At 59.2% G+C, this 27,311-nt stretch overlaps 2 protein-coding genes across 2 annotated transcripts; both read left to right on the top strand.

Annotated features, from left to right (window-relative positions):
* The first annotated feature begins 382 nt into the window (after positions 1 to 382).
* On the top strand, positions 383 to 2,699 carry LOC131088710 (collagen alpha-1(I) chain-like). Its single transcript, XM_058032956.1, has 2 exons — positions 383 to 1,391; positions 1,495 to 2,699. Exons 1-2 carry the CDS (start codon positions 383 to 385, stop codon positions 2,697 to 2,699), a joined length of 2,214 nt encoding a protein of 737 aa, XP_057888939.1.
* BCORL1 (BCL6 corepressor like 1) lies at positions 1,350 to 25,656 on the top strand. The gene is made up of 14 exons (XM_058032909.1): positions 1,350 to 1,391; positions 8,667 to 8,805; positions 11,241 to 11,331; positions 11,560 to 14,118; positions 14,416 to 14,590; positions 15,055 to 15,135; positions 15,278 to 15,727; positions 17,697 to 17,926; positions 18,023 to 18,229; positions 18,307 to 18,473; positions 18,598 to 18,743; positions 19,600 to 19,677; positions 23,023 to 23,176; positions 24,237 to 25,656. The coding sequence occupies exons 2-14, from the start codon at positions 8,720 to 8,722 to the stop codon at positions 24,511 to 24,513; spliced, it is 4,701 nt and encodes a 1,566-aa protein (XP_057888892.1). The 5' UTR covers positions 1,350 to 1,391; positions 8,667 to 8,719; the 3' UTR covers positions 24,514 to 25,656.
* Positions 25,657 to 27,311: the final 1,655 nt, after the last annotated feature.

The raw sequence follows: 27,311 nt of genomic DNA, 5'->3' as shown, positions 1-27,311 counted from the left end.
GGAGGGGGGCGGCGGGGCCGGGGCGAGGGGCCGCGGGAGAGGAGCGGGCACGGGGCGGTGCTGCGCGGGGCCCGACACAGCCCGGGGCGGCGTGGCCGGGCAGGGCCGGGCCGGGCCGGGCAGCCGGTGCCCGCACGGCGGGGCCGCGCCAGGGCGCTGCGAGGCCGCCGGTCTCCGAGGCCCGTGCGGGCGCCGGGGGCGGCGCGGCCCCGGGCCGGGCGAGGCTGTCAGCGCCGGGGCGGTGCGGGACGGTGCGGAGCGGGCCTGGCCGGGCACCGCGGGGGGTGCGGCGGCCTCCGGGCCTGCGGGCCCCAGTGCCGCGGGCGGGGACCGGTGACAAACTTGCGGCCGCCGCACCGTGCCGTGCCGCTCGATGTCCCGCATGGCGCGGGGGAGGCGCCTCGACCCCCGCCCCGCAGCGCTGCGCGCCCCGCGGGGTATCGAGCCGGAGGGGGCAGCGGGCCCGGGGGGGTCACCCAGCGGCAGCGCCGCCGGGGTGGGGGCCACACGCCCACCTGGGCTGGACAGGCGGGTCCGCGTTCTCTCAACCGGCCGGCCCCGCTGCGCCCGGGGACACCCACCCTCCCACGGCCGCGCCCGGCGGTGGGCACCGGGCGGGGGGTACCGGGCGGAGGGTAACGGGGCGGGGGGCAGCGGGGCGTCGGGGACCGGGACTGAGGACTCTAGGGCTGGGGACATCGAGACTGCGGGCAACGGGGCTGCGTGCGCCGCGCTCGCCGTGCGCTGCCCGTCCGGCTCTGCCCGCTGTCGGGCGCCCGGCGCTGCCCGGGCGTGGAGCGAGCGCCCGCCCCCGCTGCCGCCTCCTCCTCCATCCTTCTCCTCCCCCCGGTGCGGAGCGAGCGTCGCTCCCCGGTGCGGGAGCCGGTGCCCCGGCGCGGGGTCGGGCGGGCGTGTGTGTGTGCGGGGCGTGTGTGCGTTGGGCTCCCCCCGTGCCGAGCCACTCCGCTCCGTGCCGTGCCGAACCCCGGGCGCGGCGGCCTCCCGACCCCCGCCCCTCCCGGGGCCGCGCCGGGCGCGGAGCCCCCTCCCTCCCTCCCCGCGCTCCCTCCCTCGTTCCCTCCCCGCGCCCGCCCGTTCCCTCTCCGGACCGGCCCCCCCGCGCGGGCCGGGGCGCGCGGCACGCCGGGACCCGCAGTCCGCGGGGCGGCTCGGCGGCTCCCGGCCCCGGCGGACGGACTACGGCTCCCGGCAGCCCGCGCGGCCGCGGCTCGCTCTCGCCCTCACACTCCGGCTGCCGCTGCCAGTGTCTCCTCCGCCGCCGCCGCTGCCGCCGAACCGCCGCTCGCAGCGCCCGGGGTCCGACCCGCCGCCTGGGGCAGGGGCCCGCCCCGGCCCGCCGCCCCCCGCCGCCCGCCCGCCTCGGGAAGCAGGTGCGTACCCACCGCCCCGCGCCGCCCCGCGCTGGACCCCGGCCCCCGCTGCCCGGGCACCCCGGGCCCGCTCCGCCCCGCACCCACGGCACACGGGGGCAAGCGGAGGGGAGCGGGTGGCCCGACCCCCCCTCCGGCCGTCCGGACGGGATCTCCATGGAAACGGTCCCGGGACACCCCCGGGGGCGGCGGCGGGGCGGCGCGGGGGGGGGTGTGCGGGCTGGGGGGACCGGCGACGTCCTGCGGCGGGACAGCGGCGGGGGCGCGGCGGGCACTGACAGCGCCGGGCGGGGGGCAGCGGGCGGCGCCGGCGGCTCCGCTCCCCGCCCCGCGACGGCGCGGCGGAGCCGCTGCCCTGCCCGGCACGGCTGCTCCGGCTCCGGCACCGGCGGCACCTGCCGCTGCCGGGGCGGTGCGGGGGGTCCCGCGGCGGGGCGGGGCGGCCGCGCAGCGCGGCGCTCCCGGGGCGGCGGTGGGACGGCGGCGCCGGGCGCTCGTAGAGTTTGGCGGCGTGGCCCGAGCCCGCCCCGGCCGCCGCTGTGCCCGGGGCCGGTTCGGCTGCGGGTGCCGGCCGGCCGGGTGCCGGGCGGTGGCGGAAGAGCCCTCCCCGGGGGCAGCGCGGCCGCCGCCACCTCCATGTCCGGGGCTGCCCCGGTGCGGCAGCGCGGGGGCCCGGCCGCGCCTGCCGGGGCTGCGGGACGCTCCGCCGGGGAGCGGCCCCGGGGGCAACTGTTGAGCCGGGGGCTGCGGGAGCGGGCGCGGGGCAGCACGGCGGGGCCTAGCCCCCGGCAAGGCTGCGGCGTGCGGGGCGAAGCCCCCGGAGCGGCCGCGAGGCCGCCGTGTCCCGGGCAGGGGGGGCTGCCCGCCCCGCGGGGCCCCGGCGGCGGCGCGGGGCCGTGGGCCGTGCCGTGGCCTCGCGGGGCTCGGAGCGGGACGTGCCGCGCCTCGGCCGGGGGGCTCGCCGGGGAACCCGCGCGGACCCGGACCCGGGGCGGGCTGCGGCCGGGGCCGGGGCGGTGCCGCTCCGTGCCGACGCCCCCCGACGCCCGGGGCGGGGCGGCGGGGGCGGCCGGTCCCCCGCCCGTGCCCACGGTGATGGCCGGGCAGCGGCAGGACCGGGCGAGGGAGGCGGCGCTTCCTGCCGCCCTCACCGGGGAGGAAACCAGCCCTCCCGCGGTAGCGTGCCGGTACCGGGAGGGATCCTGGCTCCTCGGCGAGCGACATCGGTACCCTCATCCCAGTCTGGGTGAGGCCGGTTCAGAGCAGCGCCGGGAGAAGGTCCATCAGGCTGAAATAGAGACGAACTGAGTTTCTCCTGTCACAGAGCATCCGCTCTCTGGCACCCTCATCCCCTGGAGTCTGGGGATGAGTGCTAGGGCAGGGCCGGTGCATCCCGTGCCCTTCGCAGCTCCTCTGCATCTTTTTGGCCCTGTCTGTAGCAGCCTTCCCTTCCCTGTCTTCTCTTGCCTTCCTTCCCTTCCCTTTCCGCTCTGCTTCCATTGCCCTGGCCACCCTTTGGGTTTGGGTGGTCCCAGTGCCAGCACTGGCTGGAGGCTCCGTGGCGCCAGTCGAGGACACCGACTGCATTGCTGTCACCTGGGTGTGGAGACACATTCCAGGTGTCAGAGCCCGGGCTCCAGCGGGGTTTGGCCTTCAGAGCTGCCCTTGGGACCTCTGGGCTCTGGAGCACTACTAGTCTGGCTCCCAGGTATAGGAGCCTGTGCTCTGCTTTTGGGGTTTTGGATGATGTGCACCTTGTCAGGAACATTTTTTAATATTATCATCCCTTAATAGCTCTTTTTCAATCCTTAAAAATTTGTGGGCTTTGGTGAGGGCAGCCTGGTTGCTGCAGACAAGGCAGGGTTTAGTGACACCAGTTGTCCAGCAGCTGGGACCAATTATCGCAGCACTGCCCAGTGTGCAGCAAACTTTTATTTTTTTCTGAAATAGGGATGGATTTTTTCTTTTTTATTTCCAATTCATCGTGCCGAGGATCTATAATTACGTGTGGTGTTACTGTGTCTTTAAATCAGCTTAAGCAAATGCGTGTAGGCAAAGCCTGGCTCAGCTCTGCAGCGGCCGGGGCGGCTGTGCAGGCAGCGGGGACCAAACCCGGCTCGGGGCTGCCCTCGCCGGGCACCGCTCTGCCCAGACAGCCCCAGAGGTGGCCTGGCCCGTCCTTGCTGCATTTTGTGCCACTCTTGTCATTCCTGGTCCATTCTCCCACAGTTTCTGACCTCTGCATGAGTGATAATATAACGTAAGATAGTCTGTTCTCTTTTTATTTAGTTTTCTTGTTTAAATTTTTCCCTCGTTGCATGTCGTGCCCGCTGCGAGTCCTGTGATAGGGCCGTCATAGGTTTTTTGATTTAATTTTTGATTTCATTGTTAATTTTTTGCCGTCAGTTTACTCCACCGGCTTTTCCAAAGTGGTGCTCAGAGCCGAGGTGCCGGGGGCATGAGTGCTTGCTCCGGCCCTCTGCACCTCTGATGGACGCCAGACCATCCCATATCAAAACACATAGAATTCCTTGCCTGCGTTACTAATGGCAACGAAGAATTGCCAAAGTGAACAAACTATGGCAAGGCAGGGAGACCTGCCTGTGTGTGCAGACCGTTCCCTTCTGGCCCAGCTGACCCCAGGGAGAGCTGCAGGGCACATTGCCCCTCATTCCACTGCTCCCGCTCCTGCCACGGCGGCCAGCTGTGCTCCCAGCGCTGAATCCCACCCGAGTTTCCCGCAGCTGACCTCATTTTATATTTTGTAGCCATCCAGGGGATAAAACCCCCTTCCTGACAGGTTTTGCTGCTCTGGGAATGAATGTTTCAAAGGTATCTCCCGCGGGTGTGTTTCCAGGGTCAAAGTGCATTGCTCCCGGCCTTCCGCAGTGTCCCCTGGCCACAGGAGCCACATGGTGCTGTGGGAGGGCAACCAGAGCATCCTCCCCATCTCCTGCTGCCGAGGGATGTGGTAGCTTTTCTCTGTTCCACACCCTAGGGCTGGGAAGTCCTTTTCCTTCCTCTGTGCCACGGGCCCACTCAATGCCAGCATGGACGGAGGCACCAACTGGTTGGGCAGCATTTACTGTGTCCAGAAAGGCTCTGGAGCAGCTGAGCTGCACCAAGTGACCCATGCTGGGATTCCTGGAGTCAGCTCGTGCTGTGGCTGCCACTCAGGCAGGGGGAAAGGCAAGGCTGATGTTCTCCCTGGGTGAACTCGTGCCATTGTCTGAGTTCCTGTTGCCAGCAGTGGAGCACGTTGCTGCCTGTTGGGTCTTTGCTTGGTGCTCTCACACCTGTGTTGGGGATGATGTGCCTGTCCAGAGCAGGCAGAGGGAATCCTTGTGCTGGGGGGGCTGCTGGTGTTTCAGTAGCTGTCAGCTCCCACCTGCCTAGGCAGGGTGCAGTGGGACACTGCCCATCTCTCGGTGCGTAGCTCATGTGCTGGGGCTGGCATGGCAGAGAGGAAGGGTAAGTGCCTTGAAATCCAAGTGGTTTTAGTACTTGGAAATGCACAGAGCAGGAAAATACATGGAAAGCCTTTTGTGGGAGATCAAGGCAGCATGGTCCTGCAGAGGGATGTGTTTGCACCGTGGAGAACTGATTGGCACAGGCTGTCTCTGGGAGGAGCAGGGAAAAGCCCCCTTCCCGCCCTGGTAGGCCTGGCTGCACTACAGGTGCCATAAGGTGGATGCTGGAGGAGGTCATGGCTCTGGGTAATCTGATCAAAGTGAGGTAGACCAGGTGGCAGCATAGTTGTGACATCTGTGAGGGCAAACACCAACAGCACCAAACTCCCCGGCGAGAAGCAAACCCTCGGCTATCTGTGACTGGCAGGTTGGTGCCAGCCTGAGAAGTTGCTTTGCGTGTTTGCCAATGCAAGCACTTGAGAAACTGAGGCTGGGGACCTGATCGGGCCAAGGGATTGCTGTCACTGGGAGGAGAGGGTGGCTTGCAGCGGGATGGCTTCAGAATCTACTTTGCAACCCCTCTGCTGCATTAACGCTGGGGTGGGAGGTGTGACTTTGAGGGGCTGCAGGAAACAATTAGGCAGCCTCACTTCAGGCAGCTCAAGCTGGGATCCCCAAGAGCCAGGGAACAGACAGGGTTTAACAGGAGTCAGCGTGGAGATGGCATGGGCTTAATTCCTGTCAGCAGTGGGAGCTGGTAGGTGAGTGCTGGGGGAGCCTGTCCTGGAACCTTTGCTCAGCCTGCCCTGAAATGATGGTTGTCTTGGCGCTGTTGGGTTTTCATTGCAAGGAGGACTTCTCAATAGATAATGGTTAAAAAATGTCCATTCCTGAAGAACTTAATCTCTGGAAACTTGTTTCCATCACTGTACAGCAATATTTCAGAAGAGTAATTTCTTGACTTAATCCAAGGGAGCTTCCATGGGTAGCCAAGTCATCACTAACCTGAGTAACAGCGCACTTTCACTGCAAGGAAAACATCTACTTTGCTTTTCCTGGAGCCTGGAAGAGGCAGGTTTGCAGAGTAGCATCGTTTCCTTTTGCGAAACGGTGAGATGTATTGCCTTAATGAACAAAATCCCCTTTTTTAATTCGCCATAGTAGTTTCATTGCAAACCTCTCAGAGGGTTCGCCATTGGAGGCGAGCGTGTTCAGCACCTTCCTTGCTCGCAGTTCTTAGGGCACGCTTTGTTTGGGGAGGTGAAGGAGCTTTAATACCATATGAGCTTCCCCACACAGAATGCCTCGATGTTCTTACTCCATTCTAAACTCGTTTTCTTTGGCGTTAATTAGAATTGGCTGAGCACCTATTTAGCTAAATCAAAATAAGACTGTGGTTTCGTATACACTTCCTTTGGCAGACGTTGTGGATTAAGTCGAGTCTGTGCCAGGCTCTGCCCTCTCTCCGTCTTGGTGAAGCTGATCTAGGAGCTGGTATGGGTTAAAACCAGTTCAGCCAGGAAAAAAAAAAGAAAGAAAAAAGAAAAAGTGTTTTAAACAGAGATCAACTCCCTGGTCAGGTTTACGGGGATACTGCAGGGCTTCAGTGACATGACTGAAGGGGTGAGGGGAGAGAAGGGCTTCAACAGTTTCTCAACAGCTTCTTCTGCTTGAAGACAGGCATGTGAAGCCATGCCCTAGTTGTGTTCTCCAAGGGTTTCCTATGAGTTTAATTACATCCCTTTAATGTTGCTTCCAACTGCACCAGTGTAGATGGGAGATCTGCTCGCTTTCCTTGTGCCGACTCGACTAAGAGTGTTCTGACCCAGGGAGGCTGCACTTGCTCTCTGTGGTTCAGTGTTGCATGGGGAGGCTGCTCATCCCTGCATTTCCCCATAAACTTCCTGGTCTGCCTTTTTAAGAATGCTGTTGCTCCACTGGTTTGTGTTTGAACCCACGTCTGGTGCTTGGCCCCTGTTTTATTCCTTCTCTGAGTTCATCTCTGGATTATTTTTCTTTTCTGTTCTTCGTTCCCTGTGAAATGCCTGTCTTTGGCATGTGTCCCACATCGTCTGTAGAGGATAGAGGCCAAGAATCCACGAAACAGTGTTGATCTCTGTCACTGTGTCCTCCCAGCTCCCCTCCTGTGGCCGTCGTTCCGGCCCTTTTGACCAGCTCTTACTTGAGGACTCCAAACGTGCCGTTTCTTCCAGCTCCTCGTGGCACCCCGTTAGCACTCCTCCCTTGCCAGACCTATTCCGGGCTCACGCCTGATCTCTGCTTGTCCCCAGCTCCACGTCGTGCAGCTGCACGCATCCCCTTCTCCCGTTGCAGAGAAGGTCCCTTTTGATTCCTCCTGGGACATCTGTCCTGCTGCTGTGCTTGGGGGCAGAACGTTCCTCCTCCCCTTCTTTCAGTTTAGCCTAAGATGGTGAAATCCCCGCAGATTGTTTGTTCCCCTATTTCCTTTATGTTGCATTTCTCTCCAAGCATCGAAAGACTCCTCCCCTTCCTGCTCCAAGCCACCTCGGTCTCTTTGGGTATGACCCTGCTCTCTGCCTTGGCGTCTGCCCGTCTCCCCCATCGGGAGGATTTCTCCCGTCTCACACAGTGTGTGTTTTTAGCAGGTTTCCCCTCTTCCCCTGACCTCTGATTTCCGTACGCTGTTTGTGCACTTGTGCCCTCGTACGTGCAGATGGGTCCGTCGGTTTCTCTTTGGCACACCAGCTGCCTTGCCCCCGTTTCTGCCGTGTGCCTGGCCCCTTTTTCCTCCTCGGAGGATCCCCGCCGGCACGTTCGGGCTGCGGCGAGGACACCGGGCGGCAGCTGCGCTCGGGGAGCCGCTCAGCCCTGCGGCTCGGCCCCTGAGCTGCTGGCCCAGCTCCCCGCGGGGCTCCTTTCATGGCACAGACCGCTGCTCGTCCCGTGCAGAGCTGGTGTCGCCAGGAGTTTGTCAGGCAAAAGACAGCCGGCAGGGATTGGGGATCACGTGCTGCTTCCAGCTAATTCCCACTCCCACCGCTGCACTGAGAGCGTTGCCGTGGCTCTGTGCCTGCTTTACCTTCAGGGTTTAGGAATTCCCTGAACCTCCTTGACAGCATCTCTCTCCCTTTTGCAGTCAGTCCTGCTTGGTTTGGCCGAGTCCACTTGTTAGCACAGGAGATCCTCTCTTCCTCTGCCTTTTCCCTGGAGCAGCAGAGCTTCTCAATGCTCCAACACCCAGCGCTGCACGATTGGCTGCAACGCTCTCCCCTGAAAAGCTCCACCCAGCTGACACTGCCTCATGGATGCTCCTGAATCTCTGGATTCCCTCAGGTTTTCCACTCATAACTCCAAAGAAAACCAGCACCTTCCTCACAGAAGGAGGGGATAAACCCTTGGTAGCACCGCTGGCAATCCTCTGCTCCCTCCAGGAGCCCTCAGTTGTGGAGAGACCCTCCTTGTTTGAGGCTTTGCCCCTAGGACCTGCCATGGGCTGCTTTAGGAGAGTCCTGTGCAGCCTGGAAGTTTCAGTGCTGTAAAGGACCATCACCTTGTATAGCTCTGCTTGGCATCTTCTTGTGCTGGAGGTTCCTCTGGAGGGAGATAAAAAATGGGGGAAATGTTTCAAAGGATTGTGAGTGTGTGAAGACACTTGTGTGAAATTCTTGTGGTAGCCAGTGGCAATAACACTGTTTAAGAGAGGGTGAGTGGATGGTGGATTCTGTCCAAAGGCACTGCTGATTCCTCCTAGCCCAGTTCCAGACCTGTGGCATCCCGGGGCGTTGTTCCCCATCTGCCTGGCAGCAAAGCTGGGGACGAGTTTGCTCAAAGGGCGGTTGAATCGATCAGCCTAGGGAGAGTTCCCACTGTTTTCCTTTTGCAGGCAGAGTGGTCCCTGGAGCCCCATCAGATCCTGGAGGGTGAGGAGCAGCTGTCATGATCTCTACAGCACCTCTCTACAGCGGGGTGCACAACTGGACCAGCACAGAGCGGATTCGCATGTGTGGCCTCAACGAGGAGAGGTGAGGTGCGTGGGTGGCGGGCAGGGCAAAGGAGGCACGAGGAAGCCACTTAGGGATCTGGAGAGGCTGGGAAGGGAGCTGATGCTGACTCAACCCCTTTTTACTGGGATCTAAAATGGTCCAAAGTGCAGATGAGCCACAGGGAGGAGTTGGATGTATTGGATTTGTTGGCATTCCAGGAGGGTCTCCACATCCTCCGCTCCAGCAAGGACTGTGCTGGAGGTCTCGGCAGAGGATCTGTTGCCCCTGTGTGGTTACGTTACCTCCACAGCTTTGGTGCTGACAAGACCAAGTTGTCTGCATGTGCTGTTGGCTTCCCTACCTGTGCTCTCGATGGCCAAGGAAGGGAAAGAGCTTGAACTAAAAGCTTTTGGTGACCCAGGAGGGTTTGTGCCAACCAGATGATCAGATGGGAGGGTTGTGACTTGCCACCAAAGAGGAGATTAGGGAGAATTAGTGGCTGGGACGTAGGATCGATCAAGCCAAGCTCTGTCGCTTTGCATTGCCTGTTGATTCCCGTGGCTCGGGGTCTTATTCTCAGAACCGACAGGTTTGTGGCTTCCTCAGGGCCACTGCGTCTGTTCCATGCATTTGCCAAAGCCAGGGAAGTTTTATGTGCACAGAGGCAGCGTGTGGCTGTCATTGCTGGCCACGGGTGCCGAGGGTTTTGGCGGGCGTCCCTCGAGGCCGGTGCATCAGCAGTGGGCAGGGCCGAGCCCCGGGTCTGGCTCGGGCAGAGCCGATCTGCCGCCCGCAGCACCGCCGGGCGCTCTGTGTCCCGCAGATAAGGGCTCCGATGGCGATACCCGCCGAGCATCTGGGCGCTGCTCCGAGCTTACAATAGGCGTCAAATTTTGAGATGGCTGGGCAGGCCGGGGGGCTGCGCCCGGGCGCTCTCTTGTCCCCGATCCTCATCTCGTTCCTTGGGCCCCGTCTGTGCGGGCGGCACCGCGCACTGCCCCGGGAGCAGCCCCGGCAGGGCCGGGCGGAGACCACGCACCGCCCTCAGGGCTGCTCCGGGGCTGCCGAGGGGAGCTGGGCAGGGGGGTCCCGTCGGCTCTGCGGGCAGCGGCGGGCGAGCTTCGGACCGGGGAGCGCCGGGAGCGCCGTGCCCGGGCGGGCCCCGCGGGCGGGCGGGCGGCTGCGCTCGGGCTCCCCCTGGCGCTCGGCCCCGGCCCCGCTCCGCTCCGGCCCCGGCAGCCCCGGCACCCCCGCCCGCTCCGGCCCCGCTCCGGCCCCGATCCCGCCCCGGCGAGCCCGGGACCCCTGCTCGCTCCGGCCCCGGCAGCCCCGAGACCCTCCGGCCTCTCGTCCCCTTCACCCCCGCCGCCGGCTGAGGAGGCTTGGCCCCGGCCGCCATCCCCGCCCCGCGGCCTCTGACGGCCGGGAGGAGCCCCGGAGGGACCGAGCGGGCTGTCACTGAGCGGAAGGTCGGTGGGGATGGCACGGAACAGCACCAGGAGTAGGGCTACAGCACAGTCCCAGCAGTAGGGCTACAGAGCAGCGTCCTGGGGCTGAGCATACGGAGCAGGAACAGAGCAGGGTCCTGCTGCACGGGGTACAGAGAATGTTCCTGGCACTGGGGGTATGAAGCAGAGTCCCAGGGCTGAGGCAGCCCCGAATGAGGTCCTGATGCTAAGGGTACGTAACAGGGCCCCAGCACTGGGGGTACTGAGTCCAAAGACAAATCATGTGCCCACAGCTCTGTGATTGCTGTGAAAACCCAGGACATAGGAAGCAAATCTGTCTGAAATTATGTCATCAACAGAATCCAAACTTGATCTGTTTTGTGCTTGCACTAGCAGCTTGTCCCAAGCAAAACAGCGGGGAAGGGCTGTCCGGTGAATACCATCAGGGAAGGAGTGTCCCAAAGAGGTCACAGTCCTTGTCCTTGTCCTGTCCAGACTAGAGAGTCTGGACAGGACAAGGACTGTGACCTCTTTGGGACACTCCTTCCTCTACTGAGGAATCACATTCCAGAGATGAAGGGTCCAGACACTGGCCAGCAACACATGGCACGTTGGGATGGCCATGGATGCTCTCTGCTCCTGTCCAGCCCTCCTGAGCCCAGAGAGCTTTGGCAGCAGATGGAGAACCCCACTGGCAGCTAGGCTGGGCAGGGGGTCCTAGGACACGGAGGAAATAGAAGGAATGGGAATGAGGAGGTGCCTGCTGGGGAAAAGACAAGCAGGATGAGACTCAGGGGAGGATGGAAAGGTGTGGTGGGACAGAATGGAAAATGAAGGGGACAGGAACAGGTGTGCAGCACCAGGCTGTGACACTGGGGAAGGCTGGGCTGGCCCATGATGAGGCTGGGTGGCCATGGGTAAGGAAGGTGTACAGCTGCTCCACTGTCCCACAGGGGCACAGAGAGGGGTGCGATTCCGGAAGGGTATTTCGGGGTTTTGTAATGCTGTGTCTTCTTCTTCACCTAGGAGAGCCCCCATTTCTGATGAGGAGTCAAAAACCAGCAGCTCCCAGCACTTGGGGTCTCAAGAGTTTTGTGTCAGCAGCAGCCTTTCCGAGGTGAGTTCTTTGCCTGCACAGCTGAGTCCAAGAAGGCCATTCCCTGATGGAATAGGCCAAGCAGGAGCATTTTCCCTAATGGATTCATCGGCTCCTTTTTGAGAGACATGCAGTGAGGCAAAGCTGTTTGCTGCTTTTGCCTCTGGGTCCAGGGTGGGCAGATCCTTCCTGCTTCCCTGGGTGCCACTTGCACAGCTCCCAGGAACACTTTCTCCCTTCCTGCTGCAGGTGGAGCTCACAGCAGTCAGCGGTGGTGGCAGCAGTGTCCAGGGGCTGGATGCTGATGGCAAGGTGGAGGAAAAGCTTGGACCCAAACTGGAGGAGCAGCCACCCGATCCCAACCCAAACCTGGAGTGTGTGGGAAAGACTGTGACTGACGACAGCCTGGGCCCTCTGGCAGGTCAGGGGGATGGCAGAGGGCAGGAGCCAGCGACCCCCAGAGCTGTGGAGCAGGAGAGCAGTGGTGCTGATGCTGCCTGGACACCAGCAGATCCTCCCAGCGACAAGCAGGCTGATGCTGCCCCAGCCTGCTCTGTGGCTCCAGAGAGTGAACCTGCTGGGAACGAGAAAAGCCCCCCGAGCACTGCGGCACAAGGGCCAGGCGTGCTGGCAGAAGGGATGTTGTCTGTGGTTGTCTCCAGCTGCAATACCTCTGCCTCCAGCCCCGCCACCTTCACATTGAACAGGGTTTGCTTTCCCCCCTCTCAGGCCCCTGCTATGCAAAAACTGCCTCTGTCCTTCCAGGCTGGGGCTGTGCTGAGCCCGAGCCAGTCACTGGTGTACATCCCCCCTCCCAGCTGTGGGCAGCCGCTCAGCGTGGCCACACTCCCAGCCACGCTGGGGGTCTCCTCCACGCTCACCTTCCCCGTCCTGCCTTCCTACCTGCACGAGCGTTGCCTACCGGGTATTATCGCTTCCCCAGAGCTGCGTTCCTACCCCTACACCTTCTCTGTCACCAGGCCCTTGGCTTCAGATGCCAAAGTGGTGTCTGTGGAAGTGAATCAGCTCAGCTGTCCCCCACCTTCGGGTGGAAGTAGTGCCCAGGCTGCTGCTGAGAGCGCTTCCCTGTCCAGCACCGGCCTGGCCCTGCCCTCCAGCCAGGCTCTGCCGGCAGCACCAGCACCAGCAACAGGGGGGAGCGCTGCTCCCTGCTCTGGCTCAGCTGTGCAGGCCAGAGCCCCGGCAGCTCCCGAGCCACATGCGCCCGGGACTGCCACTTCCCTGTCTCCTCTAAAGTCCCCTCCCCAGCTGGAGCGTGAGATGGTCTCATCCCCGGAGTGCAGTGAGATGCCTCTTGATCTCTCCTCCAAGTCCAACCGCCAGAAACTGCCTCCACCCAGCCAGCGCAAGACCCCTCCCATGCCCATCCTCACCCCCGTGCACACCAGCGGCAAAGCGCTGCTCACCACCGTCCTCTCCAAGTCCCAGCGTGCGGCACAGGCCACGGGCAGCAGCGTCACCTCGTGCCTCGGCACCACCCCACCCTTGGTCATCTTTCCTGAGTTCCTGCGCAACGGCGAGCAGGGCTCCTGGGTGAAGAACACCACGCTCATCAGCACCATCCCCGGCACTTACGTCGGTGTCGCCAACCCGGTGCCGGCCTCGCTGCTGCTCAGCAAGGATGTGGGCGTGAGCCTCAGCAGGGACCCACGCCACCTGCCCAAGCAGGAGCCCATCTCCATCATTGACCAGGGCGAGCCCCGCAGTGCCAGCGTTCCCTGTGGGAAGAAAGCAAACCAGGTTGGCACGGAAGGACAGCAGGATCCTGCCAGGAAACTTCTTCATGGTAGAGCTGCTCCAGGAGCTCCTTTGTGTCAGTCCAAGGACATTGCCACCTGGAATCCTGTCCAGGGAAGCGTGTACCCGCGATGCCCCGTCAATGGAAAACCTTCCAATCCTCAACTTCTGCCTCTGGGCTGGTCTCCGTACCATCAAACCCCGCTGCTTTCCATCGGCATCTCCACAGCAGGACAGCTGCCCCTGAACCAGAGCAGCCCCTGCAAGACAGCCGGGGCAGGCGTGCTGCCGGCATTCCCGAGCGTGCAGCCCGCCGAGCCCAGTGCGGCCGCCCAGAGCCTGCCGGAGGGTGAACAAGATGCTGCGGCCAAGAGCAAGAGCTGCCGGGCCTTGCCCAAGCCCTGCGAGGAGCCGACCAACCCAGCACCACCGGAGGCAGGTCCAGCTTTCCATACCAGTGCTTTGGATGGGAAAGGGGGGAAGGGGAAGCTGGACAACGCTCCAAAGAGTCAGGAGTGCACTCAGCCAGAGTCTGACTGCGGTCAGGAGAGCAACGCACAGACTGAGGCTCCCCAGGGGAGCTGTAGCCTCAAACAGTCAGATGCAAAACCCAAAAACCAAGTGTTAGCGGCGTATTTGTCACATGACCTGCCAGCGGCTGGGCAGCAGGGCCTGCGGATGGTGCCAGAGGTGCCCACGGATGGCCAGCGCAAAGAGCTGGGCTGCAAGGGCTCCCAGGAGCCACCGGCCACGGAGCCCCTGCCGTGTGTGCAGCAGGTGGATCTGTGCAGGGTCAAGAAGGAACGAGTGGAGTGTGATGTGTCCTTTCCCTCGGTGACCTGCCTGCATGCCGGGGCGGCTCCCCAGGCCTTCGCTGAGGCCAAGCTCAAAGGAACGGGGCAGATCAAGCAGGAGGGTGGCACACGCTGCAAGGCCAAACGGCAGCACGATGGGGACACCAGGCAGAGCCACAAGAGACTGAAGTGCCAAGGCCAGGACAGTGAGGAGTCCCCAAGCAAGTCGGGAAGCCGGAGCGTGCATGGCCGGAAGGTGCATAGGGTGGGCTGGGACTGCTGGGTCAGGGCAAAGGTGGGGCTGGGGGAGAGGAGGGAGCTCTCATGGGGGGACAGTTGAGGGCACAATGCTTTCTACCTGTGCTCCTGGGCATTGCCTGGCTGTGGGGGAGGTACCTGTGCTGCAGGTTGTCCAGGGCAGAAATGTATCTGGATTGTCAAAAAAGCTGGAGGGCGCCAGCATAATCAGTGGAGATAGACTTTTGTCCTTTTTGTGCTGCTCCAGTTCAGCCAGTGGGAAGCTCCAGCTTCAGCTCATGTCCTCCTTTCACAGTGGCAAAAACACCACGACAATCCACATGAGCTTGGCAAGCAGGCAGGCCGGGAAGGCCGGGGCAGCCCGGGTTCCATCACGGATCACAACAGCCTCGGGGTAAAGCGCAAGCGTAGGAGGCCAGCGAAGACAGAGTGCCCATCTCCGGCTCACCGTGGAGACAGCCACGAGGAAGGTACTGTCGGGAATGGCAGTGGGTTCCTGTGGCATCAGGCTGCCCTAGGGGCCAGACTGCTGTTCTCCTGAAGCCAAATGGGCTCTGGAGCTGGGTTGGGATCCAAAATAGAGCTGCAGCATGATCAGACTCCCAGAATGGAGGAGATTGGGAGGAACCTTAAAGCTCATCTTTTTCCACCCTGCTGCCAGGGGCAGGGGCACCTTCCACTAGGTCAAGTTGCTCTTGGCCAAGCCTGGCCTTAGATGTTTCCAGGGATGGCACATCCCCCACCTGTCTGGAGAACCTGTGCCAGTGTTTTAGGACCCTCATTTTCAGAGACTTCCCTATGGCCTGTCTAAACCAACCTCTGTTGGTTTAAAGCCTTGGGCCATCACAGCAGCCCCTGCTATGGTGACACTGCACTGCCCTTCCCACATGACAGGTCTGTGATCTGTTTTCTCATGGTTTGGTTTTCCTCACAGGCTACTTGGAGAAGAAGCCCAAGAACAACTTCCGGGATTTCATTCCGGTGGTGCTGAGCAGCCGGACGCGCAGTCAGTCGGGTGAGTGGGTGCCCAGGCTCCCGGTGACAGTCCTGCATTCCCTTCTCACTTCACCTTGTCCGTGCATTTTGTCCTGCTTTGAGGCTTTGCCTTGTGGATCCTCGTGGCTTTTTTGTCAGCTAGAAATGCCACTTTTTTGCAGGAAGCAATGCTGGCTCTTCTGCTGGTGTGACGGGAGAGTGTGATGTGAGTGGTCCGGAGATTTTGCCATTGCTGGAGGAGGATCAGGAAGAAGAAGAGGAGGAGGAGGAAGAGGAGGAGGAGGAGGAGGAGGAGACATCGTTGAAACATCGCAAGCTGCGCAAATCCCACAGGACATCGCGCTGCCACAGCCGCAGGGACAGGGACAGGTCTGTGTCTGAGAGGAGCAGCTGTCACACGAGGAGGACCCGGGAGCTGCCCTGGAGAGCAGAATCACCCAGGCAGGTGTGGGAGCCCAATGAGGAGGAGGAGGAGGAGGAGGAGGATGGCCACATCAAAAGGAAGAAAAGGAGACGGCAGAAAAGTCGGAAATACCAGACAGGGGAATACCTGACTGAGCGGGAGGAGGAGCAAGTGGGATATCCCCACCGGAGGCGGAAATCCAAAGCAGGTACAACCTGGGAAGGGGGTTCAGGTACTAAACTGGGGACCACAGGAGGAGATTTTTTTTAATGTGTGGAATTTTGGGGGGGATTTGGTTTTCATTATTTTTATTGTAATGATGAAACTCCCTCACTTTTAATGACCTGGTGGCTGTAGCGTGGGCTGCTGCAATTGACCAACTCGTCTTTCAAAAACATTTACAGTAAATTCCAAAGCAGTAAACAGCAATTGATGTGGCTAATTAGACACTGATCTTACCCTTGGCTTAAGATAGAGGGCATGGGAAAATGAGGATGGGGCGAGGTAGCACAGTGGATTTCTGGACAAGCAGGGTCCCTGGGAGCCATGCTCAGCTATCTGTGCTAACACAGGGGGATGTGGAGCCATCCTGATCCAACTAGGCTTCTCTTGGCTTTGTCTTGCTCTATGAGGGTCACTTGCAAACTTGCACCAGGGAGCGCAAGGGCGAGAGGATTAGCAAGGGTGCAGTGATGGGGGATACCCCTCTGTGGTTTGTAGGCATGAGGAGGAACACACTGTGCCTGTCTGTGCTCACCTCTGCTCTGCCACTGCTCCTGCACCTTCCCCTGCCACTGCCAGACCCTCTGTGAAAGCTAAATCCATGGTGAGCACACCCCTGAGGGCAGCAGTCTCTGCGGTCCCCTCTCCCTGTGCAGGGACAGTCGGGGCTGTGGCACCTGTCCAGCCATGCTCGGTGTGTGCTGCTGCTTGCCTGTGGCTCGTAGTCCAGAGTCACACAGGTGACAGGGGGGCAAACTGTCATGGGCAGCACTTGTGCCAGCCTTCTGCATGCTTGGGCTGTACTCTTGGAGGGCATGAAGTGGCCATGGCCCTGCTGCCTTCTGCCACATTGGAGCTCAGACTGGCACTCCTCAGGTGCTGGTGAGATGCTGTGGGGAGCAGAGGTGGCTGCTGTCCTCCCAGCAGCTGGTGTCTGCTCCAGCACAGCGTTACACTATCCTGCGGTGTCTGGGAGCCTCTGGCAGACCAGGAACAAAGTTTCGAGTTGGCTTCCTGGTGTCTTGGCAACCCAGGCACTCTAGGGATGCCTCCTGTTCAGAACGGGAGCCTGGAAGGAGCTCTGCAGTGGCATTCAGGAGGGTTTGCCAGCAGCTTTACCACACATCTTATGAGTCTCTGTCTGTCTGTCCAGCTTCCCTCAGAGGCTGGACCTGCTGCAGTTTGGATTCAGAAGTTGTGGCCTTGAGCCACCTCCAGTGGCAGTAGAGTCCTGAAGTTCTCTCTGTGCAGTGCAAAGTCCTTTCCTCTGTCTCTTTTTAACTGATCTCTTACTCTTTTCATGGAGTGCCTGTGAGTCTCTTGCTGCAGGATTGGGTGAGCAGGATTCCTCCATTCAGGGAAGACAAGGCTGGATTTCCCTTGAGAAATCCTGATGCTTCTTAACTGGATGCATGTTAATGAAAACTTAAATGTGCTCCTTAACTTCAGAGGAAGATGTGAGAGGGCAAAGCACGCCTGTTGTGTTTAGGCAGTAAGCACTGAGTGTTCACAGACAGCTCCTGCTTGTCCTGCCCCTCTAAGAAATATCCCAGTGAATCCTGCTCCCATCTTTCCTTGGGTGTCTCATGTACATGCTGAGTTCATCCCAGATGGGAGAATCTGTGTGTTTCCTCTACTTCTCCTTCTTGCAGTGTCCCTGCCCTGGGGCTGGATTTAGAATCATGGAACCCCAGAAAGGTTTGGGTTGGAAGAGACCTTAAAGCTCATCCAGTTCCACCCCTGCCATGGGCAGGGACACCTTCCACTATCCCAGGGTGCTCTAAGCCATGTCCAGCCTGGCCTTAGACACTTCCAGGGATGGTGCAGCCACAACTTCTCTGATTTCTGTGCAGCTCTCAGAGATGGGCAGTTTGTCTTGCCTGGTGGTAGAGGTCTGGGTGACCTTCGGTGTGGTACCTACAGAAGCTGCACCCTCGTTCACATTTCTCCTTTAGATTGCAGGCACCGGAAGCAGAAGGAGTCTGGGAAGGGCAAAGGCACAGAGCTGCAGCTGAGGAGCAGGCTCTCCCCATCACCCCGGAAACCTCAAGGACACACGGACTTTCGGAATGGCTTTTTCCTGGAGCACTCCGACACCTCTCCTGTCCAAGAAGAGCTAGAGAAACCATCAGGAAAACGCAAATGTAAAACCAAACACCTGTCAGGGATCTGTGACGAGGGGAAGGTATGGCTTGAACAGATGAGGGGAACATGTGAGGGGAGAAGGGGACTCCCACAAGTCATGGCCACATGTGCCAAGTTGTATTCCTTTCTTTCCCAGGGGAAAGGCTGCTGCAACCAGCCCAAAATGTGCTCTCCGAAGAAGCCCCAGGACTTGTGGACACTTTGTAAGTCCCATCGGGCCAGCCCAGGGAGTTCCCCTGAGCTGCCCCCAGCCCAGAATGTTCCCCCCGGAGCGCGGCGGCTGATTGTGAACAAGAACGCAGGGGAGACACTGCTGCAGCGAGCAGCTCGCCTGGGCTACAAGGTGAGTCCTGTGCCCTCCTGCCTGTGCCCCCGCTGCCCTGCCCGGGCTGGCTGTCACAGTCTGCTCTTGCTGTGCAGGACGTGGTGCTGTACTGCCTGCAGAAGAAGAGCAGTGATGTGAACCACCATGACAACGCGGGGTACACGGCCCTGCACGAGGCCTGTGCCCGCGGCTGGATTGACATCCTGCACATCCTGCTCCAGCACGGCGCCAATGTCAACTGCAGCGCCCAGGATGGCACCAGGTGAGCCAGCACAGCGTGGGGCAGGGAGCACAGTGGGTTCTTCAGGTTGGTCATCACTGAATTGATCTTAACCCAAACCAGAGCATTTCCTTAGCGAAATCCCGGTCCCTTTCTGCCCTTGCAGGCCTATCCATGACGCAGTAGCAAATGACAACCTGGAAACCATGTGGCTTCTCCTTTCCTATGGTGCTGATCCCACTCTGGCCACATACTCTGGGCAGACAGCAGTGAAGTTGGCCACCAGCGATGTGATGAAGAGCTTCCTCTGTGGTAGGTGCCAGGCCTGATGTCACAGTGCTCCAGACCTTCCCCTCTGGCAGCATACAGGACCAAATCTGGGTGTGAAAGGGCCTGAGCAGAAAATGACTTAGTCTTTAGCTCCGTCCTGTCACAGAAGCATGTTTTTACCACCCAAACTTGAATTATAGAATTGTATGTGTTTCCTGTATAAGATAAAAGTCAGTTTTCAGTATGCAAGGAGATGGCTGCGCTGTGGTCACACGACTGAAGACAGTGCTCTGCTTGGAGATGCTGTTCCACAGTCCCTGGTTCCACTGCTTAACCTAAGGGAACAGATTTTTGTTGCCAAATAATGCTGCCTTCTATGGCAAAAGAGCCCTGCCCAAATACTGCTGCTGGCAGCAGGGGCTGCTTTGGATCCCTATGGTCACGTTTGGTGCCATTTGTGTACACGCACTGTTGTGGCTTACCCACAGCAGCAAGGAAGGGACAGCCAGAGGTGGCTCCCAGACAGAGACAAGACAGAAAATCCCCAGTGTTGACAAAACTCTCTTTTCCCACTGCTGTGTGAGCACCTCTAGGGTCAACTACTCACACAGGTTTTGGGGATGGTGATTTGGAGCTCAGGACTGTTCTACAAGTCCTTCTTTCCAAGCCACTTCACACTGTCTGTTGTTTTCCCTTTTCAGCTCCCATTTCCTGGTTGGGGGCCTGGGGCAATGCCCGCTCCTGAGCAGCAACACCCTTCCTGCAGCTGTGGTTCAGCTTTTGCTGTAATGCCCAAGTGGGAGAAGCAGCAGGGGTGAAGCAGCTCCCCCTGGATCTGTGGATGTGCACACCAGGAGGATGCTTCAAGCCATTAACTGTCTGGATTTTGTCTCTCTAGATTACCTGTCAGATCTGCAGGGCCGCAGTGACGGAGACCCTCGGACAGCCTGGGATTTCTACAGCAGCTCTGTGCTTGGTGAGTGCAGTGCAGGCTGGGTTGGTGGCAGCAGAGCAGGAGTGAGGCTGTGGAGAACATGTCATTACCTCGGGTTTGGCCACATCCATCTCTACTCACGCTTTGGGTAGAGACCTTGCTGTGGTGACACATGCTGGGAGTGGCTCCTGGGAGGGACTTCTTTGGGAGGCTGAATATGTGCATCCCTTCGAGTGCGGGACTGGGCTGCAGGTGCTGCTGCTGATTCCTCAGGGTCTCTGGTTGTCCATCCCAAGCTTGTCATTCTTGTAGCAGTCCTTGTTGCTCCCCTGCTAACCGGTCACCAAGGAAGGTGAAGGACATACTCATTCCTTCAAGGTGTAGAAGTCTTGAACTTCCAGGTTCCCAGAGCTGCCCATCCCTCTCCCCTGCTTTGGAGGTGAGATGTTCATCCAGGGGAGGTCCTGTTCTTACAACACCAGGCATTTTTCCCAGTGAAGGGCTGACTGCTGCCTTTACTGTCACTTCTTCAAAACTGTGGTTACAGTGGAAGATGTTCTGGATCTGGCATGGACCTGTGGCACACTGGATTCCCTCCAGCCTCTTCCAAGTTCAGTGGTCCCAAGCCCTCCATAAGGACTTGGAGCATTTACACTTCAGGCTGAGAGACTGCTTGTTGATTGTAGTTGTTCACCTCCATAAATTCCAACATCCTTCTAGAAACAAAAACAAATCTGATACATTCAGGAGGGTGCTCTTGGAAGAGGACTTGTCTTTGGAGGACCCTGATGTCTTTCCATTCCAGAACAGGAGAAATTCTCCACTCCTGAGAGCAGTATTTGTAGGCTGCTGCACCTCAGCCCTGCCAAGGGAACAGTTCAACCTCAGCCTCCTTCCTCAGAATTTCTCACTCTCAAAGCTGTCACAAGCCTTTACAAAGAAAAATAGCTGTTCTTTGCAATATTTTAAAAGATACTACTCCTTTTGATTCATCACTGATTTCCTGCTGCCCCATCCATGGGGCATTCCCAGTGTTGCCTTTGGGAGGCTGTCTGGCAAGGCAGGAGCTAACAGAGCTGGGAAGTGATCCCTTACCCTGCCAGGTCAGTTTCCAGCAGGCACAGGAAGGGACCCTCCTCCCCATCCTCCTGGGATCAGTTTACAGCAGCAGCAGCTGAGGTGCCAGCCCCTCATCACCTGTGCTGTGCCAGGCACTGCTGCTGGACACTGCCAGAGCCACAGAAAAACCAGGATGCCCAAGCCTGAGACATGGGCTGGTTTCTTTGCAGCCTGTTTACTGTGTGTCCTGCAATGTCACTTCCTGTCTCAGGTACCTCAGCAGTCACCTCGGGTCACCTGGAACAGGTACAGCCCAGGGCAGGGAAGTACCTGGTTCTGCTCTGGAATAAGGGAGCTACTCTCAATCATCACAGGCAGCAAACAACTCTCCTCCTCCCGTGGATCAGTCCTTTGAAATCTCCCTTTCCATCAGCTCCAGCAGCTGAAGCACTGTATATCCCTCAGGATACAGGAGAAATCCCAAACCCTGCTTGAGCTGTTCCTATTCTGAGGCAGGAATGCTGTCCACATTTTCCTTGAGGTCTGCAACTCTCTGGGGGCAGAAGGATAATGAAGGAAGCCAGGGTGTGGGATCTCTGAGGTGTGGAAAAGTCATCAGTGTCCTGCGCTTGGTGCTGCTGGAGCTGCAGACACAAAGCCCCAGTCCGGGGCTTGTCGCCACCTGGGACAGGCATTGTTGTGCCTGATTGTCTCCCTCAGTGGTACAGAATGTTCCTGTCCTTGGCCCAGCATTTGCATGGGCAGACAGACAGGACTGAGCTTTCAGGACAGACAGTGAGCCCTATTTTTGCCACATTAAATGCATTTAACTATTTTTTTCTGAGTTGCTCAGGATATCTGAGGTTTTTCAGGGATGGCATCTGAGCTTTGCCAGCAGCAACATTGGATCAATAATCACATCACTTATTTTTGTCCTATTCTATAGCAAGTTTGGACGATTTCAGCACCCTGTTTCTTAGGGATTTTTTTTTCCCTTGGCAGCACTAGGAAATAACTGTTTTTCCCCAAGACCCTGCCTAAGCCAGTGTCCCCTGTCATCTGCTGTTTTCCTCAGTTGGAATCCTACTCGTGCTGGGTGAGCAGCTGGGTGTGTGAAGCTTCCTCGTGCGGCACACCAGAAGATTTTCTTCTTTTCAGCCTTTTCTCTTGTGCGTGGGGTTGAACTTTTGCACGATTGGTTTATTTGCTGAGGGACACATTGGGTCTTGCTGCTCTCTGTAGAATCTAAACTCTCTAATCTGGGAGTTTTTGGAGATCTCCTATATTATCTCAGTGGGACAACACCACTCTTCAAACTTAAGACTATTCACACCTCTTCATAATAAAATCCAGGCAGCAAGCTTCTCTTAAACAGGAGCTTTTCAGATTGGTAAACAGGAAAATTACCTGTTTTGAAATGGTTTTGGATCCAGCCTGCTGTTCTCCATCCCCTCTGGACACAGATCCTCCTGGAGCTCAGATGCCTCCTGGAACACCCAGGCAAAATCTCTAAGTCATAGAATCATGCACTGGTTTGAGTTGGAAGAACCTTGAAGACCATCTTATTCCACTCTTCTACCATGAACAGGGACACCTTCCACTGTCTCAGGTTGCTCCAAGTCCCATCCAACCTGGCCTTGGACACTTCCAGGGATCCAGGTGCAGCCACAGCTTCTCTGGGCAGCCTGTGCCAGGGCCTCACCACTCTCACAGGGAAGAACTTCTGTATATCCACCTTAAATTTCCCCTCATGCTTGGTGCTTGGTTGGATTAGTCTCTGGTGGCACAGCCTTGCTGTCCTCACTAAGATGGGTGCTGGCTGCCCTGGATCACCTGCCAGAGGTTCCGAGGGTGGGATTTGGGTGGAGAAGCTCTTGAGGAGCAGAGTGCTTGCTGTGCCTTCCTTGGTAGGGCCTGTGCATGCAAAGCCTCTCTACACCCACCTCCCTCTTTGCTGTTCCAGGCTCTTCCAGGCTGAGGATATCTGTGCTGGCATGGGAGAGGGGTCAAGGTCATTTTGGAGAGAGTCTGGGGTCTACCAGTGGGGTGGCTGATGGTGCAGACTGTGCACTGTCCCACCTGTGGGACCAGAGCACACCTGAGTTTCCTGTCACGACTGGGGATGGCCAGTGAGCAATCTAAAGAGCAGCCAGCACTTGCTTCATGTTCCTCTGGGACGAGGGGCTGGAGGGGAGCAGGAGGGGTGCAGTTCTCACATGGCTGCAGGAATGTTGTGGGAAGGTGCCCGTGGGGTTGTGGCAGTGGTAAGGAGGTACCAGCATGGGCCTGGTGTGTGACTGAGCAGTGCCAACCTCTGTCCTGTTGCAGAGGGGAAGGACAGCATCGGCTGCGACCTGCTGCTCAACCCTCCAGGGAGCTCAGACCAGGAGGAAGAGGAGCAAGAAGCAGATAACTTCATGTTTGAGTTCTCAGACAAGCCGCTGCTTCCCAGCTACAACCTCCAGGTGTCTGTGGCCCGGGGGTGAGTGCCTTTCCCTGAGCCCTGGGCAGGACCATGCGTGGCTGCAGCCCCGGCACGGGCAGCAGCAGCTCGGTTGTTCCAGTGGGGTTAATAGCTGCTCGTGTATCTCAGGGTTTTTTTTCATAGAATCATCACAGAATCCCAGAATGGTTTGGGTTGGGAAGGGCCTTACAGCTGATCCCATTCCACTCCCCTGCCATGGGCAGGGACACCTTCCATTAGACCAGGGTGCTCCAAGCCACATCCAAGCTGGCCTTGGACACTTTTAGGGATGGGGCAGCCACAGCTGCTCTGGACAGCAGAGGGAAGGTGTGGCTGTGGCACTGAGGAAGTTGGGGAGGCAGTGCCTGGCTTGGCACAGCCTGGAATTTCTCAGGGAGTAGGGAAGGCTCATCAGGGTTCCCCCCACCCTCCATGGCCAGGCACATACCGCTGCCCTCAGTGTCTCTGTGCTGTGCCTGTCAGGAAGCTCCCCTCTCTCATCCTTGTGATCCTGCTAGTTCCAGCCCCGTGTTCCTTCAGCAGCAGCTCACACTTATGGCCCTGAGATGGTTTCCTTTCCATCTGGGCTAAATCAGTCCCAGCACTGGAACACCATTCCCACCTGCACCCCCTGTGACACAGTGGCTATTGCTGGGGCAGAAGGGTGACTTGGAAGAGGCAGCAACCAAAGTACCACTCTTCTCTGCAACAAATTTTTGTGCCTGCCAGTGTTTGTCCATGCAGAGGGACACATGCAGCATGCCCTCCAGCAGTAAACCACACCAGAAGCTCCATTTCCTGACCATGTGGCCTGTTCCTGGCAGGGAAGCTGCCAGGACCTTGTTGAAGGCAGGGCTTTTCACATCACTGTCCCTGCCTGGCTGCAAGTGTTTTAAAAAGCTGTGACCTGTGAGGCCGTGATCAAACCCCAGTCCGTGGGCTCCTGAGGGGAAGCAGCACATGGAGAACAGTGCCAGGGCCAGAGGGGAGTGCCAGCATGGCAGGAGGCGGGGGGAGGGCACCGTGCCTGCAGTCCTCTCCACTCCTATAACCCACCGTGCTCTTGCTATCCTCGCAGGCCCTGCAACTGGTTCCTGTTCTCTGATGTGCTCAAGCGGCTGAAGCTGTCCTCCCGCATATTCCAGGCGCGCTTCCCGCACTTCGAGGTGGCCACGCTGCCCCGGGCAGAGTTCCAGCGCCAGGTGTCCCTCAGCCAGGTGCTGGCGCAGGAGGAGGTGCCAGCAAGCCCCGAGCTGGCGCTGGGCGCGGCAGAGACTGTGGAGCTGGTGCACTACGAGCCCGAGCTGCTGCAGCTGCTGGGCTCGGTGGTGGAGTACCAGGCGTGGAGCAGCTGACGGGGACAGGCCACTCCCGGCATCACGAGGCAATAATAAGGACCAAGGGGAAGCAGCTCTCTCAGCGCCAGCAGCAGGGACCCGAGTCTTAGAGCAGCCGCTCCTCCTCTCCTCAGGGTCTCCGCCAGCTGGGGAGGGAGGACCCTCGCCTCCAAGGCATTCCCAAGGACCCCCGCCCACGAGCAGTGGCGGTCGCTGCCGCCGCCGCCTCACCCAGCCCCGGTGGGTGACGGAACCCCCAGCGCGGGGCTCAGCGAGGGGTGCGAGCCGCCGCCCCTCCCCGCCGGACCCTACGGAACTGCGCCTCTCCGTTTGCCCTCCCCCTCCCAATGTCTTCCATAGTATTTATTTAATTAGTATTTAATTTGTAATGTTTTCTTTGTTTTTGCTGAGTCTGTATCACTGTGATGGTGAGCTCCAGGCTGTGGGATGAGGCCGTCCTCCGCCCCTCTCCAGCCCAGGGGTTCCCGTCCCTCCCTGCCAACAAGCCAGGGCACAGCCCCTTCCCTTGCCCTTGTAACTGGCTCCTGCTGCCAGCGCTCAGCCCCAGCCGGGAGCCGGCCCCACTGCTCCATCCCCTCCCGTGCCTCCTCCTCCATCTCATTCGTGCTGCAGCTCCCTGTCCCCGGCGGTGCCGCCCGGGCAGGCGCAGCCCGCGGCCCCCAGCGCGTCCCCCGCTTCGGCAGCTTGTGCCCCGCCGCAGGCCCTGTCCCCTCGGCAGGAGCCGCCCCCCTGGCCCGCGCCCCGCCGGTGTCCCGGGAGCGGCTTTCCGTGCAGCCGCGGGTGCGGGCGGGCTGCTCTGCCTCGGGGCCGGTACAGTTTTATTGTACAGGTGCTAACAGGACTGAGGTCGGGACAATCGGGGGATTTCTGGCTCTCCCCGCTCCGCAGCGGGAGCCTTGGGTGAGTTTTTTTGTTGGTTCGTTTTTTCTTTGTGTTGTGTTTCTCCCCAGCCAGGGCAGGCGTTTTCCCCCTTGGAGCCCCGCTGCCAGCCTTCCCTCCGAGGGCCCGGCAGCACCTTCTTTAAGCCAAGGGTTTTTTTGCCTTTGGGTGTGTATTCTGGTTGCTCTTTCTGATTTCTGTTTTATTATATGCAGCAACAGGCTGTGGTGTCAAAAACACTGATGTACAGAAAAAACCTGCATCAGGCTCCCTGGCTCCTGCCTTTTTTTTTTTTCGTGTCCAGGCAGATTTCTGTGCATGTCAGCCTGAGTCTGTGGTTCAGGGAAGGGAGAGGGGAAGTGGCCTGTGAGACCTGCAGGGCCCATGTGTCTGCACAGCTGGAAAACCAGGGACACTCCGCTGTTCCTGCCTGACCCTGGTGCTGGGAACTCTGCAGCCAAGCCCAGTGATCCCCAAACACAGATGTCGGGGTAGCCCTGTCTGGTCCCAGCACCCCCAGCCTGTTCATGGGGCAGCTGGTCCCTGGCTGGCTTTCTCTCCTCTGTGGGAGCAGAGAGCACTCAGGGCAGTGCTGTAGTTTTGTTGTTTCCTTAGGAAGGACAGCAGGAATGTTATGATGATAGGACTAGGAGGAAAGCTTTGCCCACACACCACCAAGAGGAACTCCCCAAAGTGGTACAAAAGCAGTCAGGCAGGTCTTAAAAAGAGATGCTCCCACACTGGGAAGGCTCCTCATGAACCTAAGGAGGTGCAGCCACAGGGAAAACTCACCAAATGAATGATCTGAAATGTTCACTTCAAAGCAGATAGGTGGGAGGGAGCTGACAGGGTTCAGTTGAAGGCTGGCCACCAGCATCAGCCCAGGGATCTCAACCACAGAAGCTGGAGCACCTGAAGCCTGGCGGAGGCCAAGGGCACAGGCTCTGCTTGGCTGGAGGAGCTCAGGGGCTTCCTGCTCTGCACGGGCCTCACTTGCAGCCGACTTTCTTCTGATAGACCAGGCAAAGAGGGGCAAAATTAGAGAAATGAAATATTTTATTAAAAGCGGTTCATCTCAATGAGCCATGGCCAAGAGTAGGGCGGCAGTGCTGTCCATCCCCACTTCTCTGTTGTGCTGCGCTCGGGCCGCAGTGGCTGCAGGGCGCTGGCAGCATGAGGCCGCCCAGCCGTGCAGGAGCGCCAGAATGCCCTGCAGGATGGCTGCTGCTGAGCCAGGGCCTCAGTGCCTGTGGAGGAGGCAGAGCTGTGGGCCTTGGTCTGTGTCCACTCATCAGTGATTTGAAAAGAAGCTGAACTCTTCTTTTGTTTTGGAGTCTCAGTTTCAGTCTCCTGGTCAACCATGAGGGGAGCAGCTGAATTTTTCTCCTCTTCTGCCACAGTATCTGTCTGTGTCTCCTGCTCAGCATATTGAACAGCTGAATCCACTTCTTGTGCCCAGGTTTCCGTCTGGGTTTCCTTATCCACACGGTGAGAGGCCTTTCTCCGTGGGACAGGAATTGGTTTCCTCGTGGAGGCCTGGAAGGAGAGTTGGGGATTTGTAGAGGCCACTGGGCTTCCCCCAGCAGCAGCAGCTGGGACAGGAGCACCGGAGCTGCTGAGCCTGCAGCACTGTGGGCAGGGAAAGCCTCGTCCGGCCCTCTGTGCTTGGCCCTCACCGCTTCAGGCCCCACCAGGCCGCTGCGGGCCCGGCGGCTCCTCACGGGTCGGAGCTGGCCAGCGGCTGCGGCTCTGCTGGCCAGGATGGCCGGCTGCAAGGCGCTGCCAGGGCGGGACTTGCGCCGCTGCGGGCCTTGTTCCCGGCTGCCCGCGTCCGGGCTGAGGCAGCTCTCGGTACCCGCCGAGCTCAGGGTGCTGTGGGACGATGTCAGCCGGGACACAGACCAGGCCTGGCTGCC

The sequence above is a fragment of the Melospiza georgiana genome, chromosome 12 (genome assembly GCF_028018845.1).
Source record: "Melospiza georgiana isolate bMelGeo1 chromosome 12, bMelGeo1.pri, whole genome shotgun sequence".
Classification (NCBI taxonomy): domain Eukaryota; kingdom Metazoa; phylum Chordata; class Aves; order Passeriformes; family Passerellidae; genus Melospiza; species Melospiza georgiana.
Note: the sequence above shows the minus strand (reverse complement) of the source record. Positions and strands in the feature narration are given on the sequence as shown.